At 40.1% G+C, this 26,934-nt stretch overlaps 1 protein-coding gene across 3 annotated transcripts in view; it reads left to right on the forward strand.

Moving 5' to 3' along the window:
- cnot1 (CCR4-NOT transcription complex, subunit 1) overlaps positions 1-26,934 on the forward strand; it is a 229,274-nt gene that overhangs the window by 47,991 nt on the left and 154,349 nt on the right. For all 3 annotated transcript variants that reach the window (XM_073069651.1, XM_073069650.1, XM_073069649.1), the window contains 4 exons: positions 332-535; positions 1,328-1,496; positions 15,377-15,503; positions 17,066-17,176. In XM_073069651.1, the coding sequence (XP_072925752.1) occupies positions 332-535; positions 1,328-1,496; positions 15,377-15,503; positions 17,066-17,176 (611 nt within the window). The remainder of the gene's footprint in view (positions 1-331; positions 536-1,327; positions 1,497-15,376; positions 15,504-17,065; positions 17,177-26,934) is intronic.

Consider the following 26,934-nt stretch of genomic DNA (forward strand, 5'->3'; position numbering starts at 1 on the left):
AAGAGAGTTTAATTGTCCTTCCCAGTACTGCTCATTCTAAATGGTTTGTTCTTTACCAGCTCGGAGCTTCACAGGATACCTTGTTATGGTAATTTGCATTAGTTTGAAATGCCCCAGGTTGTGTCAATTTGTAGATGTTTTACCCTTCTAGTTTGCCCAAACGTTTCCAGCAGTATCTTCACTAATGGAAGGTTCAGCAAAGTTATTGGTGATCTGCGAACTTGTAGGGCTAACATACATTTCAACCTGTTGGTTGAAATGCTGGTTTAAATATTGAGGCACAAGTTGGATGATTTTTGCCCATGTATCTCACATTTCTCTGCAATTACAGCTCTCCAGTTTGTGAAACAGAAGCTCCCAGATCTTCTGCGATCTTACATCGACGCAGACGTAAGCGGGAACCAAGAAGGTGGCTTTCAGGATATTGCAATAGAAGTCCTGCACCTGCTCCTGTCCCACCTTCTTTTCGGGCAAAAGGGAGCATTTGGTGTTGGGCAGGAACAGATTGACGCTTTCCTTAAAACATTACGCAGAGGTAAGCAAAACATGGTTGTAGGATACTCTGACTGAGGTGGTGAGAAAGTGCTGTGCCAGAATGAGGAAGCATAGGTAGTTTAAACAATTGCATATGGCTGTAGAGTAGAATGGCACGGGACAGGCCCTTTGGTCCATTAATTTGTGCTGACCTTATAACATATTCTGAGATCAAGCTAACTCTTCCCTCCTACATAGCCCTGCATTTTTCTGTTATCCATGTGCCTGTCTTAAGAGCTTCTTAAATATCCCTAATGTATTATTTGTTTTTGTTCTTGCTACTTCATTTTTGGTTTTGTAGGGGTTTTAGAAGTCTGAACAAAAGTGTGAATATGGATTAATTTATTTCTAACCTCAAAGTTTGAAGATGCAAACTCCATGCTTAGTATTATTAAGTTATAATAATTTCTGAGGCAAGTTTCCATGTGCTGTTATCATCTTTGCACAGAATAGGGAAGATTTAAGTATTTAGTTCTCTCCATCCCTGCATCATTGAGGAGAAACGAATGAGGTTATCCCCTTGCATGTTAGGTGTGGAAAGGCAAGGGCACTGATACACTGGGGGGTGGGGAGGAATTGAGACTGATGCTTGGATGGTCTTTCTAATGACTTGATTCATTAGAAAGACCATCCAAGCATCAGTCTCAATATTTGTTCGGAATTATTTACGAAATATACTTTCAAGATGAAGATACCTAATTCTTTGGAGGGACTTCAATTGGCCCATTAATTTCTTAAACAGTTGATACATCCAAGTTATTATTTTCTTGATGGATTTCATCTTTTGTACCAGATTTTCCGCAAGAGCGTTGTCCTGTGGTGCTTGCACCACTGCTATATCCTGAAAAACGGGACATTCTGATGGATAGGATTCTGTCTGATTCGGGAGGGATAGTGAAGACAATGATGGACAGCTCACTAGCAGATTTTATGCAAGAAGTAGGCTACAGCTTTTGTACAAGGTATGTAAAAATGTACTTGTTACTGACTTTTGAGGAATTAATTCTAAATACTACAAGCATTGTTACAAGTTAGACCAGCCAGTTCTGCTTGGAAATTGAAGTATTTCCCTACGAGGTTGTTCATTGAAAGTGTTATTTTTTTGCTGTAGTTCCTTGTATGTTTGTGTCTTCTCCTAGAAAAATGCTTTCTCCTTTAAATATGAAGCCAGAATTATAGGATATTAATAATGAACCACATTAATACTAGTGAGTAAACTAAAAAATAATCAGTTTTAAATTGTGGTATATCTTGGAGTTTGTTGGAACTTATTGAAAGTCTAGAGAGAAAAGATGAGGTATTTAGTAATTTAATTTAAGAAAATAAATAGTTAAGGCAAACTGTAATTTGCCTAGTGTCATACAACAGTTGGAATGCTTGTATGCCTGTCCTCAATGTATATGGAGTTATAATACGAAGTGAAGTGGTACTTTATTTTGAAAGGAAACAGCAAAGCTATTTTCACCAGCGAGGGCTTCAAATTACACGTATTCAAAGCTATGAACAGCTTACAGTGTTGTTTTCTTGAATTTAAAAACCTTAGATAATTGAAGAATAATGAAAACAAGTTAGATTTTTAAATATTGGTGTATCAGGATATAAATGATCAGCATGAAGCAATGATTGAAGGATAATCTCGTAATGATTCTTGAAGGGGGGAAGTAGGAAATTTTTGAAAGGTAAAACTTCAAAGGTAAATAAATAGATTTGAGCGCTATTCCAGTGGGCTGATTATATTGTAAATTCCAATTTCACATTTTGTCCAAACATTTTACTTGCCTATTTAGCATATGGACCGTGGAAATGGCGAGCTGTCCAATCGACACAACTTTTGAAATTTTCCTCTGCAAAAGAAAAAAATAAAAATTTCTTGTTAAGAATGCAGACAGAATACCTGTGCACAAGGTTTTGCTGGTGCCACAAGTAGCCTCATACTACCTGTCTGCTTCTCTCTTTCTCACTGTCAATAAAGTCACGAGTACGGCTGAGTGGTAAAGATGTGTTGCAAAGGTACAGTGGTGCTAGAAAGTTTGCGAACCCTTTAAAATTTTCTCTATCTCCAGATAAATATGACCTAAAATGTGATCAGATCTTCATACAAGTTCTAAAATTAGGTAAAGATAATAACCCAATTAAATAAATAACACAAAAAAATTAAACTTTATTTATTGAGAAAAATGAACCAATATTACATGTATTTGTTGGGGAAAAAATGTGAAGCTTTGCTTTCAGTAGCTCATGTGAACCCCCCTCCCCCCTCCCCCCATACAGCAGTAATTTCAGCCAAACATTTCTACGTCTGTTGATCACTCTTGCACATTGGCTTGGAGGAATTTTAGGCCATTCCACCTTACAAAACTGCTTCAACTCTCAGATGCTGCTGGGCTTTCTTGCAAGAACTGCTTGTTTCAGGTCATTTCACAACATTTCTATAGGATTAAGGTCAAGACTTTGGGTTGGCCGCTCCAAGACATGACATTTGACCATTCTTTGGTAGACTGTGTGTTTAGAGTCATTATCTTGCTGAATGACCCACTTTCACTTGAGCTTCAGTTCATGGATGGATACACTGATATTCTCCTGTAGAGTTTGCTGGTACAATTCTGACTTCATAGCTCCATCAATGATGGTAAGCCACCTTGGTCTCGAGGCAGCAAAGCAGGCCCAAACCATGACTTTGCCACCACCATGTTTCACAGATGGAATGAAGTACTTATGATGGAACCCAGTGTTTGCTTTTTGCAAACATGCTTCTCATTTAAGCCAAAAAGTTCTAGTTTGGACTCATGGTCCACAGAACATTCTTCCAATAGCCTTCTGGCTTATACACATGGTCTTTAGCAAAATTTGGAGAGGCAGCAATGTTCTTCTTGAGGAGTAGTGGCTTTCTCCTTGCAATCTTGCCATGCAGACCATTGTTGTTCAGTGTTGTCCAATGGTAGTCTCATGGACACTGACATTAACCAATGCAAGAGAGGTCAACCACTCCTGGGGAAAGTAACAGTAGTGTTGAATTTGCTCCATTTGTACACCATCTGCCTGAATGTGGATTGGTAGAGACCAAGCTCTTTAGAAATGGTCTTGTTGTAGCGGTGTGCTACACGCAGCGCTGCAATAACGACACGGAGTCGGTGAGCTGCAGTTACAAAAGAGGTTTATTCAAACTTCGCGGCCTCGCTTTAAAGCCTTCCTGATCCCGCCCTCCCCGGGCAGGAATGCTGTATTCACAGTCCCGTCCCGCGCGAGGGCTTTTCCCCTTGCTGGTGAAGCAGGCTTGGCGCAGTCTTTGGGACCTGCCTCAGTGCTGGCGTGCGCCGCTTTGTGAGCCGGTCGGTTCGAGTGCACTGGGAAGTGGGTTGCCACATTGTATCTTTTTCTAGCCAGGTGATCAACAACTTTTTTTGGATGTCCTCAGAAATCTCCTGAGACTTCCGGTAAGATGGCGGCTGTTTAGTCGCTCCAAACTTTTGCTCCTTTATACTTCCTGTCTTTGCACTATATGTCTCCCTTCTTAAACCTTAGTTAGTTATTTTATTAGTTCTCTTTTACCTGCCTGCGAACACATCTATCTTATAATGGCTACCAAAAGTACTAAAACCGGGAAAAAGGAAACTTCCACGGCTCTGTCGGCTGAGATTCTCGTTGATTTGGAACAACATCGACAAGATATCTTAAAGGATTTAAAAACTGAATTTAGAACTTCTTTCAACCAGCTGGATTCTAAATTGGATCAGATCAATGCCAGAGTGGATGAACATGCTGAACATTTATCTCGCATTGACTTAACTTCTGATGATTTAAAACGCCGTGTTCAACATCTTGAAACTTCCTGCTCCAACCTAGCGGAGAAGAACAGTAAACTTTCTTCCAAAATGGTGGATCTTGAAAATCGGAGCAGACGTTGCAATCTACGAATTCTTGGTTTGCCAGAGGCCACCGAAAAGGGTTCTTCCATTGAATTTTTTTCATCTTTTCTCTGTGAGATTTTCGGGGAAGAATTTCTTTCGACTCCACCTGAGCTTGAAAGGGCTCACAGGATTTATGTTCCTCGTGCAACTTTGGGTTCCCGTCCACGGCCAGTTATTTTATGCTTTCATCGATACCAGGTGAAAAACCATTTGATTATGGAGGCACGCCACAGAGGTACTTTTGCTTTTCAAAATACGGTCATTCGTTTTGTGGAGGATTATGCCCCCCAGGTTCTGAAGATGCGTGCTGAGTTTAAAGTTGTAATGAAAGTGCTTTTGATCGTGGATTCAGACCTTCTCTCCGAAACCCAACCGATCTTCGAATTACGCTTACTACTGGAGATTATAAATGGTTTAAATCAGTGAAGGAGGCTGAGGCGTTTGTTGGAAGTCTTCCAGCCATTTCGTCTTCTTCGGAACCGGACTGACCTTCTAAAATGGTTGATAAGTACTTCTCGAAGTAAAGTTATTTTTTCCGAACTCAGACTTTACTTGAATAATTCAGACATTAACTATTGAAACTCTAAGGGCTGTAGTCAATCTCTCCCTGGACTTGGTGCGTTTTTTCTAAATAGATGATTTAAGTTTAATGTTTCCTTGTGGACTTTTAGATTTTACTTGTGTAATCTATTTTATTTCTGTATAACTTTATCTATAGAGAACTACAAATTGATTTTAACTTGTTTTGGAGGCTTGGAGTTTTTATTGAAGGCCTCCCTGTTGGTTGATTTATAGTTTAAGTTTTGCTTTTTTTTTCTGTAAACGGTTGATAAGTACTCTCTTTAAATTTATAATTTCCCCCTTTTCCCCCTTTTTTCTTTTAATCTTTTATAATTTTTCACGGGTAGGTTAGTTTTAGTTTTCTGATTTTTTTTGTGTTAAGTTTTATACTTCTGTTGAAGTTGTTCCTATTTGTAATTCTGTTTTCTAGTGCATAAATTAGTTATTATTTGCTATATTATTTATACGGAACTTTTGTTAACGATACGGAACTGGAAGTCATTTTTGGGTTAATTTTTTTTGTAGAGCTAGCTGCTTTTTTAGGTAGCCGTCTAGTTATGGGTTGTGAGGGTGGGGTGGGTTCTCCAGTTCCAACACTACTCACTGTTTCTTTTGTTTTCCTTTGTTATTCAGGACATGTCTCTGTTTTGATTCTACTGATCTATGTTTACATTTTTGCTCCCAGACTGTTACTGTACTGCTTGATTTTTTATATGCCTGCTACCTTCTGTGTACTAACAATTGATAATGGTTAATACACTTAAATTTGTGAGCTGGAATGTAAAGGGATTGAATCATCCTGTTAAAAGAAGGAAGGTCTTCTCGCATATTAAACAACTCAAAGCTGACATTGTTTTCCTTCAAGAAACTCATATTCGTAGTTTTGATAATTCTCGGCTTTTGTCAAAGTGGGCGGGTCAACATTTTCATTCATCCTTTGCCGCCAAAGCTAGGGGAGGTCTCCATCCTCATTAATTCAAATATTCCTTTTGAACTCCATAATAAGATATCTGATACAAATGGCCGTTTTATTATTGTTTCTGGTAAATTATATAATACTAAAGTTGTACTAGCAAACCTGTATGCTCCCAATTTTGATGATGTTAATTTTTTTGAACGTTTTTTCTCCTCACTACCAGATTTAAACTCATACTCTCTTATACTGGGTGGCGATTTTAATTGTTGGTTAGATCCTAATTTGGATCGATTGTCCTCTGTTACTAGATTACCTACTAAATCTGCCTTAGCTATTCACTCTTTTCTTTCTAATTATGGTATCTCAGATATATGGCGTTTCCTTCATCCTACTGAGAGAGATTATTCTTTTTTTCACATGTTCACCATATCTTCACTAGAATTGACTACTTTTTACTTGATAATCAACTTATTCCATTTGTCTATTCTTGTGATTATCAAAGTATACTGATTTCTGACCATGCCCCAATTACTTTGTCTTTAAATTTTCCTGGTCTCCCTCAGAGGAATAAACTCTGGCGTCTTGATTCGACTTTATTATCGGATGATGATTTTTAAAAATTTATTAAGGATCAGATAACCTTTTATTTTAACACCAATACGTCATTTGAAATGTCATCCCAGATTGTTTGGGATGCCATGAAAGCATATTTGAGGGGTCAAATAATCTCCTATACAGCAAATCTTAATAGAAAGTCCTGTACAGATCGATTAGACCTCATTAATCAGATTAAAGAATTAGATCAACTGTATGCTCAAACTAAGAATCCTGAATTATACAAGAAGCGTGTAGAACTTCAAACTAAATTTAATCTTTTGTCTACTCAACCTGTTGAACGCCAACTTCTTGAAAGTAAGAGTCACCTTTATATTCATGGTGACAAATCTGGTAAATTTCTAGTTAACCAGCTGAGGCGTTCCAAAGCTAAACAACATATTACAAAGATCCGGAAGGAGAATGGAGACTTTACATCGGATCATTTAGAAATCAATGACGTATTTAAAAATTTTTACTCTCGACTTTATTCCTCTGAATCTCTGAATGAGAATATTTCTGTTGATCATTTTTTAAATAATCTGAATATTTCTTTGCTTTCATCTGATTTTAAAGCCAAACTTAATGCGCCTATATCATCAGAAGAAATATCTTTTGCAATTTCTGCATTGTCTTCAGGGAAATCTCCTGGACCTGATGGGTTCCCCGTAGAATTTTATAAATCATTCTCTTCACTTCTCTCTCCTTAGTTACTCTCAGTATTATCTGACTCGTTTAGGTGTGGCCAATTGCCACCCTCTTTTAATGAGGCATTTATTATTCTTTTATTAAAAAAGGGTAAAGACCCAACAGAGTGTTCCTCGTATAGGCCGATTTCTTTGCTTAATGTTGATGTTAAAATCTTGGCCAAAGTTTTGGCTTATAGATTAGAAACTGTTATTCCCTCTATTATTTCTGATGATCAAACTGGTTTTATTAAAAACCGTCTTCCTTTTTTTAATATTCGGCGTTTATTTAACATTTTATATTCACCTTCAACTGGGATTCCTGAATGTGTTATTTCCCTCGATGCGGAGAAAGCATTTGATTGTATAGAGTGGAACTACCTTTTTGCAGTTTTAGAAAAATTTGACTTCGGTCAAAGTTTTATCTCTTGGATCAAATTGCTGTATCTGTGTCCTACTGCCTCTGTTTTGACTAATTTTCAGAAATCCCAATTATTTAACCTCAAACGTGGCACCTGTCAGGGATGCCCTTTAAGTCCCTTTCTCTTTGATTTGGCTATAGAACCTTTGGCGATAGCATTTCGAAGCTGTCCTGAATTGACCGGGATTTGGAGGGGGGGGGTGTTGAGCATAAAGTTTCTCTTTATGCTGATGACTTATTACTTTTTGTATCAAATCCGTCTACATCCTTACCTCCAATGTTCTCACTGCTTGATCAGTTTAGCCAGTTTTCTGGCTATAAACTTAATTTACATAAGAGTGAACTTTTCCCAATTCATAAAGAAGCACAAGAATTAACATTTCATGACCTTCCTTTTAAAGTAGTTCATAATCAATTTACTTATCTTGGGATTACAGTCACAAGGAAGTTTAAAGATCTTTTTCGTGAAAATGTTGCTAATCTTTTATATACTACAAAGCAGAGTCTGTCACAATGGTCACCTCTATCTATGTCTTTGGTAGGTCGTATTAATGTTAAAATGTATGTTCTCCCTAAATTTTTATATTTATTTCAATCAATCCCAGTTTTTATTCCTAAATCTTTTTTTGATTCCTTAGACTCTATTATTTTGTCATATTTGTAGAGGAATAAGCATTCTAGAATTAATAAAGTTTATCTCCAAAAATCTAAAAAAGAGGGTGGCATGGCCTTACCTAACTTTCGTTTATATTATTGGGCAGCCAATATACGTTGTGCTTTTGGTCTTTTGGTCTTTTTTCCATGGCCAACCCGAGTGCCCTAATTGGGTGGCAATGGAGTTGAGTTCCACTAAAGATTTATCTATTTCTGCACTTCTTGGCTCTGTACTCCCTAGTAGTTTGTCCAGATTATTGTTAATCCTCTTGTTAGACACACTTTGTGAATATGGGCTCAGTTTAGGAAATTTTATGGTTTCTATGGTTTTTCCTTTTCCAGTCCTATCTTACATAATCACCTTTTTTTTTAACCTACTATGTATGATTCAACATTTCATGATTGGTATAGGAAGGGCATTAGACATTTTGAAGATCTTTTTATTGATAATCGCTTTGCATCTTTTCAACAGCTCACTGTTAAGTTCAATCTGCCTAATGCTCATTTTTTTAGATATCTCCAAATTAGACACTTTATTAATCCTTTAATTCCTAACTTCCCTGAAATGCCTGAGAAAAATGTTATGGATTTCTTTCTTTCTATTAATCCACTGGGTAAAGGTTTAATATCATTTATTCGTGATAAATTAGTATTCTTATGGCGTGCCCCTGTGGATAAAATTAGAATGGCTTGGGAGCATGATTTAAATATTTCTTTATCTGATGAGACTTGGGACTCGATTCTCAAATCGGTTAATTCAACCTCTCTTTGTGCTCGCCATTGCCTTTTACAGTTTAAGATTGTTCATAGAGCCCATATGTCTAAATCTAAATTATCTCGATTTTACCCTAATATTTGTCCTCTTTGTGATAAATGCAAAAGGGGCGAGGCCTCTCTTATTCATATGTACTGGTTCTGTCCTAGCTTAGAGAAATTTTGGAAAGATGTCTTCATAACTTTATCTTATATTCTGAATCACCACTTAGAACCTAACCCTTTAATTGCTTTGTTTGGTTTTTTGGGTGAGACAGATTTACGTTTGATTTCGACTAAGTGTCGAATATTATCTTTTGCTTCTCTCCTGGCTAGATGTTTAGTCCTCCTTAGATGGAGAGATGTTGCCCCACCCACGCATGCTCAATGGCTTATTGATATTATGTCCTGCTTAGATCTTGAAAAAAATCATTATTCAGTTCTTAATTCGGATATAACGTTCCATAAGGTCTGGGGGCCTTTTATTGAGTACTTTCATAACCTTCCTCTTAATTAAGGTTTTTTTTTCGGTCCCTTGCTTTCAGCTCTTTTTTTTTGGTAGTAGGCATTATTATCTTGTGTTTTTAAGTGTATTTACAGTTTTGGGGGTTTGAATGTCCTGATTTATATTCTCTATATTGTGTTGTGGTTGGTCTGGAGTTTTTTTTTTGTTGTGGGCCTTGGGGAGGGTACCAATTTTATATGTTTTCAATTTGGGTGCTTTCTCAATTATCTTTTTTGTATTTAAAAAAAACAAGAAATCTCCTTTGATCAAGGCATGGCACACTTCCAGAAATCTGTATGTTGAAGATCAGGCTTTGATAGAGAAGACCCAGGTTTATGTTCTTTAAATAAGGCAGGGCCTCCCACACTCACATTTGATTGTCATCCCATGGGTTGAAATGCCTGACTCTAATTTTACCTTTAAATGAACTGATCATAGAGATTCACATCTTTTTACAACACATCATCTTTCTCGATAAATGAACAAGTACAAAGTTTTTGTGTTGATTTTTTAATTGGATTCTCTTTATTTAGTTTTAGGACTTGCATGAGGATCTGATCACATTTTAGGTCATATTTGTACAGAAATAGAGAAAATAGAGCGTCTATTATTAAGGGCCTCCAGCACCCAGGGCATGCCCTTTTCTCACTGTTACCATCAGGCAGGAGATACAGAAGCCTGAAGGCACACACTCAGCGATTCAGGAGCTGCTGCTTCCCCTCTGCCATCCGATTCCTAAATGGCAATGAACCTCACTTTTTAAAAAATATACAGTATTTCTGATCTTGTGTGTTTTAAAAAATCTATTCCTTATATGTAATTGATTTACTATTATTTTTAAATTTTTCTCTGTTAGATAATGTGTTGATCTGCTGCTGATAAGTTAACGAATTTCAAGTCATGTGCTGGTGATGATAAATCTGATTAATTCTAAAGGGTTCGTAAACCTTTCTAGCACCACTGTATGCCGCTTGAAATGGCCATAACTGGATTCACAGTGCTACATTATGGTTTGTAATACAGTAATTCATGCCACCTGTACTGAAAAGGCAGGATTCCGACTATGTGCATTTCATTCACGTGGTCTGATAATCATCTTTAGGAGGCCAAAAAGAGGACAGGTGATGACTCCATTAGAAGGTCTTTGAAAAGGTGCTGCACATGAGGCTGCTAAACAAGATAAGAACACATGGTATTAAGGAAAGATACTGGCATGGAGAGAAGTTTGGCTGACTATCAGTAAGCAAAACATGGGAATCAAGAGGGCCTTTTCTGTCTGGCTGGCAGTGAATAATGGTGTTCTACAGGGGTCAGTTTTGGAACCACTTTTATGTTACATTAAAATGATTTGGATGATGGAACTGATGGCTTTGTGGTCAAGTTTGTGGACGATACAAAGATGGGTGGAGGGGCAGGTAGTGTTGAGGAAGAAGGAGGCTGCAGAAGTAGACAGGTGACGAGAATGGGCAGAGAAGTGGCAAATGGATTACAGTGTTGGGAAGTGTGGGGTCATGCACTTTGGTAGAAGGTATAAAAGCAGAGACCATTTCTAAATGGGGAGAAAGTTCTAAAATCTCCGGATGCAAATGGTCTTGGGAGTCTTCGTGCAGGATTGCCTAAAGCTTAATTTTCAGGTTGAATCAGTAGTGAGGCAGGCAAAAAAAAATGGCTAGCACAAGAGGGCACAGTTTTAAGGTGCTTGGAAGTAGGCAAGGAGGGAATGTCGGGTAAGTTTTTTTTAAACGCAGAGTGGTGAGTGCATGGAATGGGCTGCCGGTGACAGTGGTAGAGGCAGATACGATAGGGTCTTTTAAGAGACTCCTAGACGGGTATGTGGAGCTTAAAAGAATAGAGGGCTATTGGTAACCATAGGTAATTTCTAAGGTAGGGACATGTTTGGCACAGCTTTGTGGGCCAAGGGGCCTGTATTGTGCTGTAGGTTTTCTATGTTTCTAAATGCAATGTTAGCATCCATTTAAAGAGCACTAGGAAATAAAAGCAAGGATGTAATGTTGAGGCTTTATAAGGTACTGGTGAGATCTCACAGAGTATTGCGAGCAGTTTTGGGGCCTTTATTTTAAGAAAGGGTGTGCTGACATTGGAGAGGGTTCAGAGGAGGTTCACAAAAATGATTCTGGTATAAAAGGTTTATCGTATGAGGAGCGATTGATACCTCTGGGTCTTTACTCACTGGAATTTTAGAAGGCTGGTGGGGGTGGTGGTGGAGATCTCATTGACACCTTTTGAATGTTGAAAGGCCTAGATAGAGTGGACATGGTGACAATGTTTCCTATACTGGGGAGTCTAGGACCAGAGGGCGCAGCATCAGAATACAGAAACATCCATTTAGAATGGAGATCAGGAATTTCTTTAGCCAGAGGGTGGTGAATCTGGAATTCATTGCCACAGATAGCTGTAAAGGCCAGGTCATCTGATGTATTTAAGGCAAAGATTGATAGGTTCTTGATTGGATAGAGTGTGAAACATTACAGGGAAAAGGCAGGAGAATGGTGTTGAGAAGGAAGTGGATCAGCTATGATGAAATGGCAAAGCAGACTCATTGGGCTGAATGGCCTAATTTGCTCCTATGTCTTATTGTCTTATGGTAAATCTATCCATCCATTTTCCATTCAGCATTTCAGGGCAAATGATTCACCACAAGATCAATATTATGCAAATAAAGTAAAACTGAATTGTCATTTCCTCCCCCTGCAAGGTATGATACTGCAGATTATAGAGATAGCTTGTGGTTGATATGGGTGTTTTGTAACCTACTATCATGATTGGGGTGCTGTAAATTGAACTAAATCTCTGACCTGCAGAAAAATTCAAGTAAAGTCAATTACCTTTTATTGTCATTTCAACCATAACTGCTGGTACAGTACACAGTAAAAACGAAACAATGTTCCTCCAGGATCATGGTGCTGCACGAAACAACACAAAACTACATTAGACTTTAGACTGACATGGGACTACATAAAGTGCACAAAACAGTGCAGGGCAGTACAATAATTAATAAACAAGACAACAGGCACAGTAAAGGGCAAATTACAATATAATAAGTAATGTAAATGTAAACAATGTTTTAGCAGGAATTGAGAAAGAAGTGACCAAAAATTGCAAAGGGAATGGAGTGGTGTTCAGTTGAGTGTGTGTGTGTGTGTGTATAAAAGTTGCTGTCAGACTAGACTTTGGGAATTGAGTCTAATGGCTTTGGGGAAGAAACTGTTACACAGTCTTGTCGTGAGAGCCCAAATGCTTTGGTACCTTTTGCCAGATGGCATGAGGGAGAAGAGTTTGTATGAGGGGTGCATGGGGTCCTTCACAATGCTGTTAGCTTTGCAGATGCAGCATGTGGTGTAAATGTCTGTAATGGCAGGAAGAGAGACCCCAATGATCCCTTCAGCTGATCTCACTATCCACTGCAGGGTCTTACGATCCGAGACGGTGCAATTTCTGAACCAGGCAGTAATGCAGCTGCTCAGGATACTCTCGATACATCCTCTGTAGAATGTGGTGAGGATGGGTGGTGGGGGATGGACTTTTCTCAGCCTTTGCAGGAAATAGAGATGCTGCTGGGCTTTCTTGGCTATGGGGCTGGTGTTGGAGGGACCAGGTGAGATTCTCTGCCACGTGAGTACCAAGAAATCTGGTGCTTTTAACTATCCCTACGGAGGAGCCATCGATGTTCAGCGGAGAGTGGTCTGCTGAATTCAGCCCAATGGCTGAAGGGATCATTGGGGTCTCTCTTCCTGCCATTACAGACATTTACACCATACGCTGCATCTGCAAAGCTAACAGCATTGTGAAGGACCCCACGCACCCCTCATACAAACTCATGCTCTGCTGAATTCAACAACCATCTTTTTTTGTTTTGTTTACATTCAGGTACAGGTTGTTGGCTTTGCACCAGTCCATTACCCACTGTACCTCTTCTCTGTACGCTGACTCGTCGTTCTTGCAGATGAGACCCATCACGGTTGTGTCATCGGCGAACTTGATGATGTGATTGGAGCTGTGTATTGCTGCAAAGTTGTGGGTCAGCAGAGTGAACAGCAGTGGACTGAGCACACAGCTCTGGGGGGCCCCCAGTCTCATTGTGATGGTGTTGGAGATGCTGCTCCCGATCTGGACTGACTGAGGTCTCCCAGTCAGAAAGTCTAGAATTCAGATGCAGAGGGAGGTGTTCAGGCCCAGCAGTTTCAGCTTTCCAATTAGGTGCTGTCTTTTTTGTCCAGGTGGGTTAGGGTCAGGTGGAGGGTAGTGGTGATGGCATCATCTGTTCAGGGATTGGGACGATACACAAACTGCAGGGGGGTCCAGTGAGGGGGGCAGCAGAGTCTTGATGTGCCTCATGACGAGCCTCTCGAAGCTCTTCATGATGATGGATGTGAGTGCAATGGGACGGTAGTCGTTGAGGCAAGACACTGAAGACTTCTTCAGCACAGGAACAATGGTGGTGTCCTTGAAGCACGTTGGAATGACGGCGCTGCTCAGGGAGATGTTGAAGATGTCAGTGAGAGCATCTGCTAGCTGGGTTGCACATCCTCTGAGCACTCTGCCAGGAATATTGTCTGGTCCAGCAGCCTTCTGTGGGCTAACCCTGCATAGAGTTTTCCTCACATCAGCCATGGTAAGACACAGCACCTGGTCATTGGGAGGAGGGGTGGACTTCCTCGCTACCACGTCATTTTCTGCCTCAAAATGAGCGGAGAAGTTGTTCAGTGCACCTGGGAGGGAGGCATCACCAGTACAGGCAGGTGATGTTGTCTTGTAGTTGGTGATGTCCTGAGTGCCCTTCCACATTCTCTGTTGTCCTGGAAGGAAATACTTGGATTCGCTGGGCGTGTGCACGCTTTGCCTCTCTGATGGCCTGGGACAGTTTGGCCCTCGCTGCTGTTAGGGTTGCCTTGTCGCCTGCTCTGAAGGCAGAGTCTTGGGTTCTCAGCAGCGCACGGACCTCCGTGGTCATCCATGGCTTCTGGTTGGAGTGTGTAGTGACGATCTTGGACACAGTGATGTCATCGATGCACTTGCTGATGGAACTAGTCACTGATGCCATGTACTCCTCTAAGTTGGTAGAGTCGCCATCAGTGCAGCCTCCCTGAACATGTGCCAGTCAGCGTGCTCAAAGCAGTCTTGAACAGCAGAGATGGCTCCTGCTGTCCAGGTTTTCACTTGCTTCGGAACTGCTCCAGAGTGTCTGACGAGTGGTCTGTGTGCTGGAATTAGCATAACAGAGATGTGGTCTGAGTGACTGAGGTGGGGGTGGGGTTCCACCTGATGCGCGTCGGGGATGTTTGTAGAAACAAGGTCCAACGCGTTCGCCCCTCTCGTTGCAAAGTCCACATGCTGTTGGAATTTGGGGAGCACTGACTTGAGATTTGCATGGTTGAAATCTCCAGGGTGTGCATTCTGCAGTTTGCTAATAGCCCCATACAGTTCACAGAGCGCTGCCTCAGCATTAGCGCTGGGGGGGGGTATGTACACACTGACTATAAGGACAGTAGTGAATTCTCGTAAATAAAATGGTCTGCATTGAACAGTCACAAACTCCACTAAGCGATGACCAGTAACTAGTGTTCTTGTTAGTTGAGTAACTTTTACTTGATTGTGTGCAGCTAAAGAGAGTCAAACCTTCTTCCCTTCATAGTATTCCAAATTAAATTTTTTCTTCCTAGTGTGAGGGGGGTATTGGTACTCTACAAAGATGTCATTGACAATCAAAGGTACCCCAATGGGAATTGCAATTCTGCTTCTAACTTTTTGAATGTAGACCAATACTTTAAGAAAAAAGTTACATTTTGGAGAACTTCACTATCTGAATGTTAACTACTTTTGCAGTGCCGAAGAATGCCGTCAAATCATTTTGCAGTTTGGGGTTCGGGAAGTGACAGCTTCTCAGGTTGCCAGGGTACTGGGAATGATGGCTCGGACACATTCAGGCCTGAGTGATGGCATTTCCTTACAGGTAAGCATAATTCTGGCAAATATATAGAGCATGCAAATATATCAAAACTTGAAGTTGTGCTGTTAAACTAAGATCAGTTTCAATATGGTGTGCCTTTGTTTTTGTACTTAATGCTCATTGCTGCTCTTCCACTCTGTGTGCAGTCTGCTGTCTCAGTTTTGTGATTTTGGTTAAATTCCCAGTTGGGAGCAATGTTGCTGCAATAATGTACCATAGAGCTACGGCTCTGATGTGAACAAGAAAATTTATTGTATATTTTTTGCTTTTATTTTAGAGCACCTACATACTGTACATGCCTCTGCATCCGTTTCCACAGATGCTATATGACCTGCTGAGTTCTTCCAGCTTCCTTTCTATTGCTGGAAGTTTCCCCAATTGTTCAATAGTGGTGTATCAAAGAATTACAATATTTGGTGTTCTTACAGTTGTCCATTATCAGTCTACTTAATGAAGCAATTGATTTCAGTTTCCAATTCAGAAGTGCTTTCTCTGCTCTTCAGACAGCTTGGCTAACCTATAAAAAGTCCTTTCACCAATTTGGTGGTTCCTTTAGTAGATGGAAACAGAAAATGGAAGAGACAGATGTCTAGAACCTGCACTAAAATAAAACCAACAAATGCTGGAAGTGCTCAACAGGTCAGGCTGCATCTGAAACATTAACTTTGTTATCCCACAGTTGGGGATAGACCTGCTAACTATTTCCAGTAATTTCTATTATTGAGCACAATTGTACACAAACTGCCGTACTGCATGCTCGCTCACTCACAGGTTATTTTGCTGCTAAGGTAGTAAAATTCTTGAAGCCTAAATTTGTGGAGTGTTAAACAGAACAACAGAATTGGAAAGCTTGTTATATTTCCTAAAGTTACTGTCTGAATAATAGCAGGCCACTAGCAATGCCTCTGCATTCATGTCCTTCAGTAAATCTGCTTTGGCATTAACACAGTTACAAACTATTCTTAAGTGATAGCAAGTTTCTACTTTGATTTTCACAACATGAAATTCCAACAACTTGTGTCTTGCTGCTTTCTACATTGTGACAATGAACAATTGCAGAGAAAGTGAAGTTAATTTTGATGGTGTTGCTTTAAGATGTGATGCTCTTTAGTTCCTTTCCATATTTTACTCATGCCTGACAATATAGCTGGGTCTTCCATTTCCATTACATAAAGCTTTTTAAAAATTCTATTATGATAATTAGATTTATTGAGTATGCCCACATGAAGATGAATCTCAGGATTGTATATTGTGACATAGTTACTTTGATAATAAATTTACTTTTGAAGGCAGCACCCATAGCACTTAGTCTAATTTATGTGCTGTGATTATAGAGAGAAGCCTAAATGTGCAAACTCTTGACTTTTAGATGTGATCCAAGCTGATTGATCTATTAACTGTATTGACAAGATAAAGTATTAAGACAGAATAAAAATGCTCAGCAATATGCATTTTAGTTGATACAGCTAAATTGGTAAATCATGTAGGTTTTGTAATGAAGGGAACAGGCAAGTTTATCGCTTATGTTTTTCATTAAACATTGAACATTCTGCCTTTGTTGACAGTCTATCTCAGCCCCCGGAAGTGGAATATGGAGTGATGGGAAGGATAAAACTGACTCTGCACAGGCCCATACTTGGAATGTAGAAATATTTATTGATGTTGTGAAGGAAGTGGTAAGTAAACACCTGAAAATACATTAGTGAAAATACTTCTTACTTTAAGTGCTGTTTGGATTAAAGTACTCTTTTGTCATTGGGTTTATACTGTGATGCAGGTGATGTGGGGAAAATTTAGGCTTTGTTAGTTCATAAAAAGGATGCTTATTAGATATTCTGACCATCAAAATTCAACTTCAATATTAAATCTCATTTTGTGCCATTAATAAGGCTTGATATAACATTCTAAAATGTGAAAAGTTGCTTCCAGCTAGCAGTCCAATTCCAAATGTATAAAAGGTGTTTTCTTTTTCACTAGCTCTCTGTTAAAAGAATTTTAGTTAAATGTAGTCATTTTGCTACATTACTTTTAGCAAATTCAGTTGAATGGTTCCTCTGTTCTAATCTATACTTCTATTTACTTTGGCTGAGTGACCAGAAATGGCATCATCACTTAATCTCCTAACTGAGTGTGTCAGCTTAAATGACCAAGTAGAGTTGCTTTAAGATCTATCTCTGACTGAAATTTTGTTAGGGATGATGATGCATGCTGGCTTTGCCAGAGATACCTATATCTCATTAATAGATTTTCAAGAAGTGATTTTAGATCCTTTAACAACACAATATTTTCAGTGGTTTTGACAGGTGATAGGTTTTGCTTCCTGACAACTGAGCTTGAACAAAAATGTTCTGTTCTTTTACTAAAAAGCCATATGTGGAATTAACTCCAACTAGTTGAGCATGGAGACAAGATACAGCTGTTTCTCGTTGTAGAAAAGTGATTACAAATTAATCAGTAGTTACAGGTTGATTCCGGGGATGAGGTTGGGTGTTAGTAGAAAGTTATCCTTTCAGGCAGTAGGAAAACAGGACCTATACCCCAAAAGAATGTGAGCACACAAAATACTTACGGGGTTGAGAGGATAAATACAGGGATAAACTAGGATCACAGTCTCAAAATAAGCTATACAGGAAATTTAAAGAGCAAACACGAGGAAATCTGCAGATGCTGGAAATTCAAACAAGAACACAGCAGGCCAGGCAGCATCCATAGGAGAAGCACTGTTGACGTTTCGGGCTGAGACTCTTCGTCAGGACTAACCGAAAGGAAAGACAGTAAGAGATTTGAAAGTAGTGGGGGGAGGGGGAAATGTGAAATGATAGGAGAAGACCCCGGAGGGGGTGGGATGAAGCTAAGAGCTGGAAAGATGATTGGTGAAAGTGATACTGAGCTGGAGAAGGGAAAGGATCATGGGACGGGAGGCCTCGGGAGAAAGAAAGGGGGAGGGAGCACCAGAGGGAGTTGGAGAACAGGCAAACAACTAAATATGTCAGGGATGGAGTAAGAAGGGGAGGAGGGGCATTAACGGAAGTTAGAGAAGTCAATGTTCATGCCATCAGGTTGGAGGCTACCCAACCGGTATATAAGGTGTTGTTCCTCCAACCTGAGTTTGGATTCATTTTGACAGTAGAGGAGGCCATGGATAGACATATATATAAGACCCGATGCAGACCGTTTCGCTGAACACCTACGCTTGGTCCACCAGAAAAAGCAGGATCTCACATTTTAATTCCACGTCCCATTCCCATTCTGATATGTCTATCCATGGCCTCCTCTATTGTCAAAATGAATCCAAACTCAGGTTGGAGGAACAACACCTTGTATACCAGCTGGGTAGCCTCCAACCTGATGGCATGAACATTGACTTCTCTAACTTCCGTTAATGCCCCTCCTCCCCTTCTTACCCCATCCCTGACATATTTAGTTGTTTGCCTGTTCTCCATCTCCCTCTGGTGTTACCCCCCCTTCCTTTCTTTCTCCTGAGGCCTCCCGTCCCATGTTCCTTTCCCTTCTCCAGCTCGGTATCACTTTCACCAATCACCTTTCCAGCTCTTAGCTTCACCCCACCCCCTCCGGTCTTCTCCTATCATTTCGCATTTCCCCCTCCCCCCACTACTTTCAAATCTCTTACTGTCTCTCCTTTCGGTTAGTCCTGACGAAGGGTCTCGGCCCGAAACATCGACAGTGCTTCTCCTATAGATGCTGCCTGACCTGCTGTGTTCCACCAGCATTTTGTGTATACAGGAAATTTGTTCTCTTAAAGACCACAAGATATAGAAGCATCGAGTCTGTTCTGCCATTTCATCATGGCTGATCCAATTTTCTTCTCAGCCCCATTCTCCTGCCTTCCCTCCATATCCCTTCATGCTCTGATCCATCAAGAATCTATCAAACTCTGCCTTAAATATACATAAAGACGGCCTCCACAGCTGCCTGTGGCAAAGAATTCCACAGATTCAGCATCCTGTAGCTAAAGAAATTCCTCCTCATCTCCATTCTAAAAGGATGCACCTCTATTTCTGAGGCTGTGTTCTCTGGTCTCAGACTGTCCCACCGTGGGAAACAATCTTTCCACATCCATGCTATCAAAGCCTTTCACCATTTGATAGGTAAATAAATAGACAGTAGGTGCAGGAGTAGGCCATTCGGCCCTTCTAGTCAGCACTGCCATTCACTGTGATCATGGCTGATCATCCACAATCAGTACCCTGTTCCTGCCTTCTCCCCCTATCCCTTGACTCCGCTATCTTTAAGAGCTCTATCTAACTTTCTTGAAAGCATCCAGAGAATTGGCCTCCACTGCCTTCTGAGGCAGAGCATTCCATAGAACCTCAACTCTCTGGGTGAAAAAGATTTTCTTGAACTCCGTTCTAAATGGCCTACCCCTTATTCTTAAATTGTAGCCTCTGGTTCTGGACTCCCCCAACATCGGGAACATGTTTCCTGCCTTTAGTGTGTCCAATCCCTTAATAATCTTATATGTTTCAATCAGATCCCCTCTCATCCTTCTAAATTCCAGTGTATACAAGCCCAGTCACTCCAATCTCTCAACATATGATAGTCCCGCCATCCTGGGAATCAACCTCGTGAACCTACGCTGCACTCCCTCAGTAGCAAGAATGTCCTTCCTCAAATTTGGAGACCAAAACTGAACACAGTACTCCAGGTGTGGTCTCACCAGGGCCCTGTACAACTGCAGAAGGACCTCTTTGCTCCAATACTCAACTCCCCTTGTTATGAAGGCCAACATGCTATTAGCTTTCTTCACTGCCTGCTGTACCTGCATGCTTACTTTCAGTGACTGATGAACAAGGACACTAAGATCTCATTGTACTTCCCCTTTTCCTAACCTGACACCATTCAGATAGTAATCTGCCTTCCAGCTCTTGCCACCAAAGTGGATAACCTCACAGTTATCCACATTAAACTGCATCTGCCATGCATCTGCCCACTCACCCAACCTGTCCAAGTCACCCTGCGTTCTCATAACATCCTCCTGACATTTCACACTGTCACCCAGCTTTGTGTCATCTGCAAATTTTATAATGTTACTTTTAATCCCTTCATCTGAATCATTAATGTATATTGTAAATAGGTGCAGTCCCAGCACCGAGCCTTGCTTTACTCCACTAGTCACTGCCTGCCATTCTGAAAAGGACCCGTTAATCCCTACTCTTTGTTTCCTGTTTGCCAACCAATTTTCTATCCATATTAGTACCCTACCCCAATACCATGTGCTAAAGGATAGTGAATTTTGTAATTCTCTATTTAAGAGGAGCTTGGGGTTTAGTTGTTTATGGAACGTGGTGACTTTTTTTTGATATTAAAGAATCAAAGGATATGGATTTATAATAGGAAAGTCACACTGAGGCAAAGGATCATCTATGATCTTAGTATGAGCAGACCCATGGCCTAAATGGCCAATTCTTTTGTCCCCATGCTTTCTAACTAGGTTAATGCACCTTAACCCAGATCTCAAGTTAATAACATTTATAAATATTGTAAACGTCTGACCCAGGTAACTTGCTTCATTGTCATCTAGGATTAGAATTTCAGAGTGCTGATTTAATCAGTCAAACCAATGCTTATTCATGCAGTAAACATGTATGAATTTAAGCATGGTATAATTTGTTATTCAGTTATCCAGTAATGTTCTTTGTGCTAAAAATAGACTTGCCATAAGACCTTAATACATGAAAGCAAAATTTAGGCAATTTAGCCCAATGAGTCTGCTCCATCATTTCATCATGGCTGCTCCATTTTCTCTCAACCTCAATCTCCTGCCATCCTCCCATAACCTGTCATCCTCCGCCTTAAATACACCCAATGACCTGGTGGCCTGTGGCAACGAATTCCATAGATTCACCACCCTCTGGCTCAAGAAATTCCTCCTCATCTCTATTTTAAGTAGACGTCCTGCTATTCTGAGACTGTGCCCTCTGGTCTTAGACGACTCCTCCATAGGACACATCCTTTCCACGTCCACTTAATATACGTATAACCATATAACAATCACAGCACGGAAACAGGCCATTCCGGCCCTCCTAGTCCGTGCCGAACTCTCAATCTCACCTAGTCCCACCTACCCGCACTCAGCCCATAACCCTCCACTCCTTTCCTGTCCATATACCTATCCAATTTTACCTTAAATGACACAACTGAACTGGCCTCTACTACTTCTACAGGAAGCTCATTCCACACAGCTATCACTCTCTGAGTAAAGAAATACCCCCTCGTGTTTCCCTTAAACTTTTGCCCCCTAACTCTCAAATCATGTCCTCTCATTTGAATCTCCCCTACTCTCAATGGAAACAGCCTATTCACGTCAACTCTATCTATCCCTCTCAACATTTTAAATACCTCGATCAAATCCCCCCTCAACCTTCTACGCTCCAATGAATAGAGACCTAACTTGTTCAACCTTTCTCTGTAACTTAAGTGCTGAAACCCAGGTAACATCCTAGTAAATCGTCTCTGCACTCTCTCTAATTTATTGATATCTTTCCTATAATTCGGTGACCAGAACTGTACACAATATTCCAAATTTGGCCTTACCAATGCCTTGTACAATTTTAACATTACATCCCAACTTCTGTACTCAGTGCTCTGATTTATAAAGGCCAGCGTTCCAAAAGCCTTCTTCACCACCCTATCTACATGAGACTCCACCTTCAGGGAACTATGCACTGTTATTCCTAGATCTCTCTGTTCCACTGCATTCCTCAATGCCCTACCATTTACCCTGTATGTTCTATTTGGATTATTCCTGCCAAAATGTAGAACCTCACACTTCTCAGCATTAAACTCCATCTGCCAACATTCAGCCCATTCTTCTAACCGGCATAAATCTCCCTGCAAGCTTTGAAAACCCACCTCATTATCCACAACACCTCCTACCTTAGTATCATCAGCATACTTACTAATCCAATTTACCATCCCATCATCCAGATCATTTATGTATATTACAAACAACATTGGGCCCAAAACAGATCCCTGAGGCACCCCGCTAGTCACCGGCCTCCATCCCGATAAACAATTATCCACCACTATTCTCTGGCATCTCCCATCTAGCCACTGTTGAATCCATTTTATTACTCCAGCATTAATACCTAACGACTGAACCTTCTTAACTAACCTTCCATGTGGAACTTTGTCAAACGTCTTTCAACATTCGATAGGTTTTAGTTAGAGTCCGCTCATTCTTCTAAATTCTAACAAGGCCCAGAGCAGTCAATCACTCTTCGTACAATAAGCCTTTCATTCTTGGAATCATTTTTAACCTCCTCTTAACCTTGAGGGAATTCTGCACCAGGACTTGCCATAAATCTGGTTACTGCAAAATGCAGTAAGTTCTTTTTACAGTATTGCTGAATGTGCAATAGCTTGCCATAGAACTACTAATGAAATAAGGTATTTTAATTTATTTTTCACTTTTAAGTGACACCACACCATGGCTCATAAGTGTAAATCTTGCTCCAGGTAGAAAAATAAATTGTATTGCTGATAATTGCATGTGCTAAATGTTATCAAAGTGTGTAATACCAATCATTTGTTATAAAATGCAGTCTCTGGATCTGGCAGAAAATGGCAGTCATGCACATCAGAAGTAAACAGTGTGATAAATAGGCAGTTAATTTGTGAGTGTTAACCAGTAACAGTCTGGGTAACATGTCCTGGAAGTAGGTGAGAAATGAAGGCTCTGACATTCCAGCTATGTGTGTTGTTATTGCAGCACTGATACCTACCTATTAATTTGGGTAGTGATTGATGCATTCTGGTGAGGCATTTGTTGTTTTACTGCTTACTGAGAAATTTCAATAGACTCTTACAGCACCAGTAATACTTCCATTGAAGTATGGGACTGGAACATCTGATTCATTGTTTTTTTTTGCATTCTTACCTCAGTCATTGCTATTTCGGTCTACTGAGCTCAGGCTACGTGTATTGATGACCTCACACCTTCTAAAACCTTGTTGGGCAATGCCTAGTACCGGAATCTCCTTTTATTTTAAATTACCACTTTCCTGATGAGTTCTGCTATAAATCTTATAAATGCAGAAAAAACTTTTGGATGCTGCTTTAGAAATCCTGCTGCATTAACTCTACAGTGATGCATGCAATTGTTGAGTATACACGATGCTCCAAATATAATTGTCTCAAATCTTTAAGTCATAGTAAATTTATCAATGATTTGGCTAACCATTTCTCCTAATCCATGCTGTAGAAACCCTTCCTATCCCTGCAATTCATTGTGATCTGCTTTTGATCACTCCTGTCCACCCTACAGTAAACAAAATATTTAAAACCATGTATGCAGGTACTGTGGTAAGGTCCATAAGGCATAGGAACAGAACCAGGCCATTCAGCCCATCGAGTCTGCTCCACCATTCCATCATGGTTGATCCTGGTTTCCACTCAACCCCATACACCTGCCTTCTTGCCATATCCATTGATGCCCTGACCTCCACCACAGTCTGTGGCAAAACATTCCACAGATTCGCTACTCTCTTGCTAAATTAATGCCTCCTTACCTGTGTTCTAAAAGGTCGCCCCTCAATTTTGAGGCTGTGCCCTCTAATTCTGGATACCCCACCATAGAAAACATCCTCTCCACACCCACCCTATGTAGTCCATGCAGTGCTCACTCTGTATTTTTCATAGTTCCTGCACTTGCTATTTAGATCTTCTGAGTGGATATGTTTAATCATTATATCCAATTTTATCTTTAAATCTACAAAAAATAAGGTAAGCTACTTTGATGATATAAGACTTTTCCTATCTGATTTTCCCTGTGTTTTGTATCTCGTGAGGTAATAAAATCACCCTTAGCTAAAGTGAAGCTCTGTTTGAAGCATGCAGCCATTAATTGGGTATGAGTGAAAACCTTTTTGCATTTCCCATCTTCACCCTATATAAATCCTGATGGCCTTTGGCAAAATATGTTTCAGTAATTTACAATTTTGCGTCAGCATGAAGCAATCCTTTTTTTTTTGCCTTGAAGTAAAAGTGAAAAGTGCTTGTGAAAGTCAGACGAAAGTATGAAATGCATTATTTTCTTGTCCAAGGTATGACAATTTGTTAGGCTTATTGTTTAAGTTAATATAGAACATAGAATAATACAGCACAGTATAGGCCCTTCGGCCCACAATGTTGTGCCGACCGTTAAACCCTACCTTCCATATATTCCCCCCACCTTAAATTCCTCCATATACCTGTCTAGTTGTCTCTTAAATTTCACTAGTGTACCTGCCTCCACCACTGACTCAGGCAGTGAATTCCACGCACCAACTACTCTCTGAGTAAAAAACCTTTCTCCAACAGCCCCCTTGAATTTCCCAAATATGTTAACTATTGTAACATACTTGTCTATGCCCAACTCTCCCAATCCTGCCAAACCAAAGATCACATAGAGATCCAAATAGAGGCCTACTTTACACAGTGGGACTGCTTTGCCATGCACCTTTGATTCATCTACCACAAAAGGAGGGAATTCCTGGTTGCCATCCATTTTAATTCCATTTCCCATTCCAAATTTGACATGTTGGTCCATGGTCTCCTATACTGCCATGATGAGGCCACATTCGGGTTGGAGGAGGAACACTTCATATTTCATCTGGATGGCCTCCAATGTGATGGCATGAATATCGATTTCTCTAATTTTTGTTAATTTCTCCTCCCTCCCTTCTTTTTCATTCCTCAATCTGGTTTCCCCTCTCACCTCTTCTCCACTGCCCATCACCTACCCCTGGTCCCCCTCCTCCTTCCCTTTCTGCCATGGTCCACTTTCCCTTCTTATCAGTCCTCTTATCGCCTTGCAACTTCTCACTTCATCCTTCCTCCCCCACCCACAACCTTACCCCTGACCTAATTTCACCTTTCATCTGCTATCTTGTACTCCTTCCACTTTCCCCACCTTATTCTAGCTTCCTTCCCCTTCGTTTCCAGTCCTGATGAAGGGTCTCATCCTGAATTATTGACTGTTTATCCCTCTCCGTTGATGTTGCTTGACCTGCTAAGTTCTTCCAATGCTTTGTGTATATTGCTTAAGGTTTTCCGTATCTTCGGAATCTCATGTTTATAGAGATCCTGTTCCTTCCTAGGCACTTTTGAATATTCTGAAACATCGTGCTAGAACTGAAGTTTTTGCTGCTGCAGAAGCCTAATAATGTCTAGGCTAGGAGATTCCAATGGATGATTAGAAAGTTGCTAATCATCTTGACAAGCATTGATTTTGCCTGGGTAAATACCCTTTCACCTGGAAAGAGCATAAAAGTCAACTGTTTATGGTCACTCAGTGTTAGGACAGTTTTTCCTAGGGAGTAGGTGTAAAGATCAAGTATAGGGCAAGAGAAAAAGGTAGTTTTGCTAGCCATGTTTTCGACCATCATTTCACTGATACTTTATTTCAGAGTTCACTTTGACCCCTCTTATTTCCAGGAAATTTAAGGAAAATACGCAGCATTTACAGTTATTACCAGATGTTTAAAGGTTTTAATACAGGCCAATAACAAGTTGGTTCAAATTTGAAGGCAGATAAAATTCTTTAAGTTTTATCATCTGTGTCTAGAATGAGGAATATAAGTTGATATGATGCATGTCAAAAATCTTAGGTTTAATGCTCTCTCATGATTTATTATGACTTTCAGCTGTTCTATTAAATATTGTGCTTCGTGTTGTTTTTAAAACTGGTTTTAGCAGCTAGGTCTTGTTATTATGGAATACAAGTGTTGCTAGCAAGGTCAACATTTATCCCAAATAATAGAATTAAAGCACAGGAGCCAATTATTTAGCACATGAATTCATGACTGGTTTGTGTGTGATTGTATAAGACTTCTTCGAACTATAGAGGGGTGTTCTTGGGTTCCAGTGGTTTCTGTGAGTTCAGAGGTAATTGTTGTGCTGGACTTCCTCTGATTTAGAAGGGGCATCAGTTTGATGTATCTCTCGTCTGCTTCACTCAGTTTCTGTGGCTGACCATTGTGTTTCTGGTCCTCAACCTTGCCTGTTTTTTTTGTGCTTCTTCAAAAGAGCTTGGGCAGCACATCTTGAAACTCCTGTCTGCTGTGAAATTTTTGCTTGGGAGGGACCTTGCTGATCCAGGATGACCATCTTGTGTCTTGTTGCTATGCTCACTCTTGCCATCGTGCAAGAATTGGTGATTCGAAGATTAAATTGTCACGTCTGCCATACTCGTCATTTTGTAGTTTGATTGTTCTTTATCCATTTTGATTCATGCTGCACCCGTTTCTGTTTCAGTTAATCACTTTAGTTCATTCATCTCATGATGTCATTGGTCATTAGCACCTGTTTATTATATTTGTTTAATCATGAACTGGGCTAGATACTTACAAAGTAATGAAGTTTTTATTTGAAAAGCCTGTTGCTTATATATTACTTAAATAAAATACAAAAAATTTGCTCTTTTCTACTGGCA

This window comes from Hemitrygon akajei, chromosome 17 (assembly GCF_048418815.1).
Source record: "Hemitrygon akajei chromosome 17, sHemAka1.3, whole genome shotgun sequence".
NCBI lineage: Eukaryota > Metazoa > Chordata > Chondrichthyes > Myliobatiformes > Dasyatidae > Hemitrygon > Hemitrygon akajei.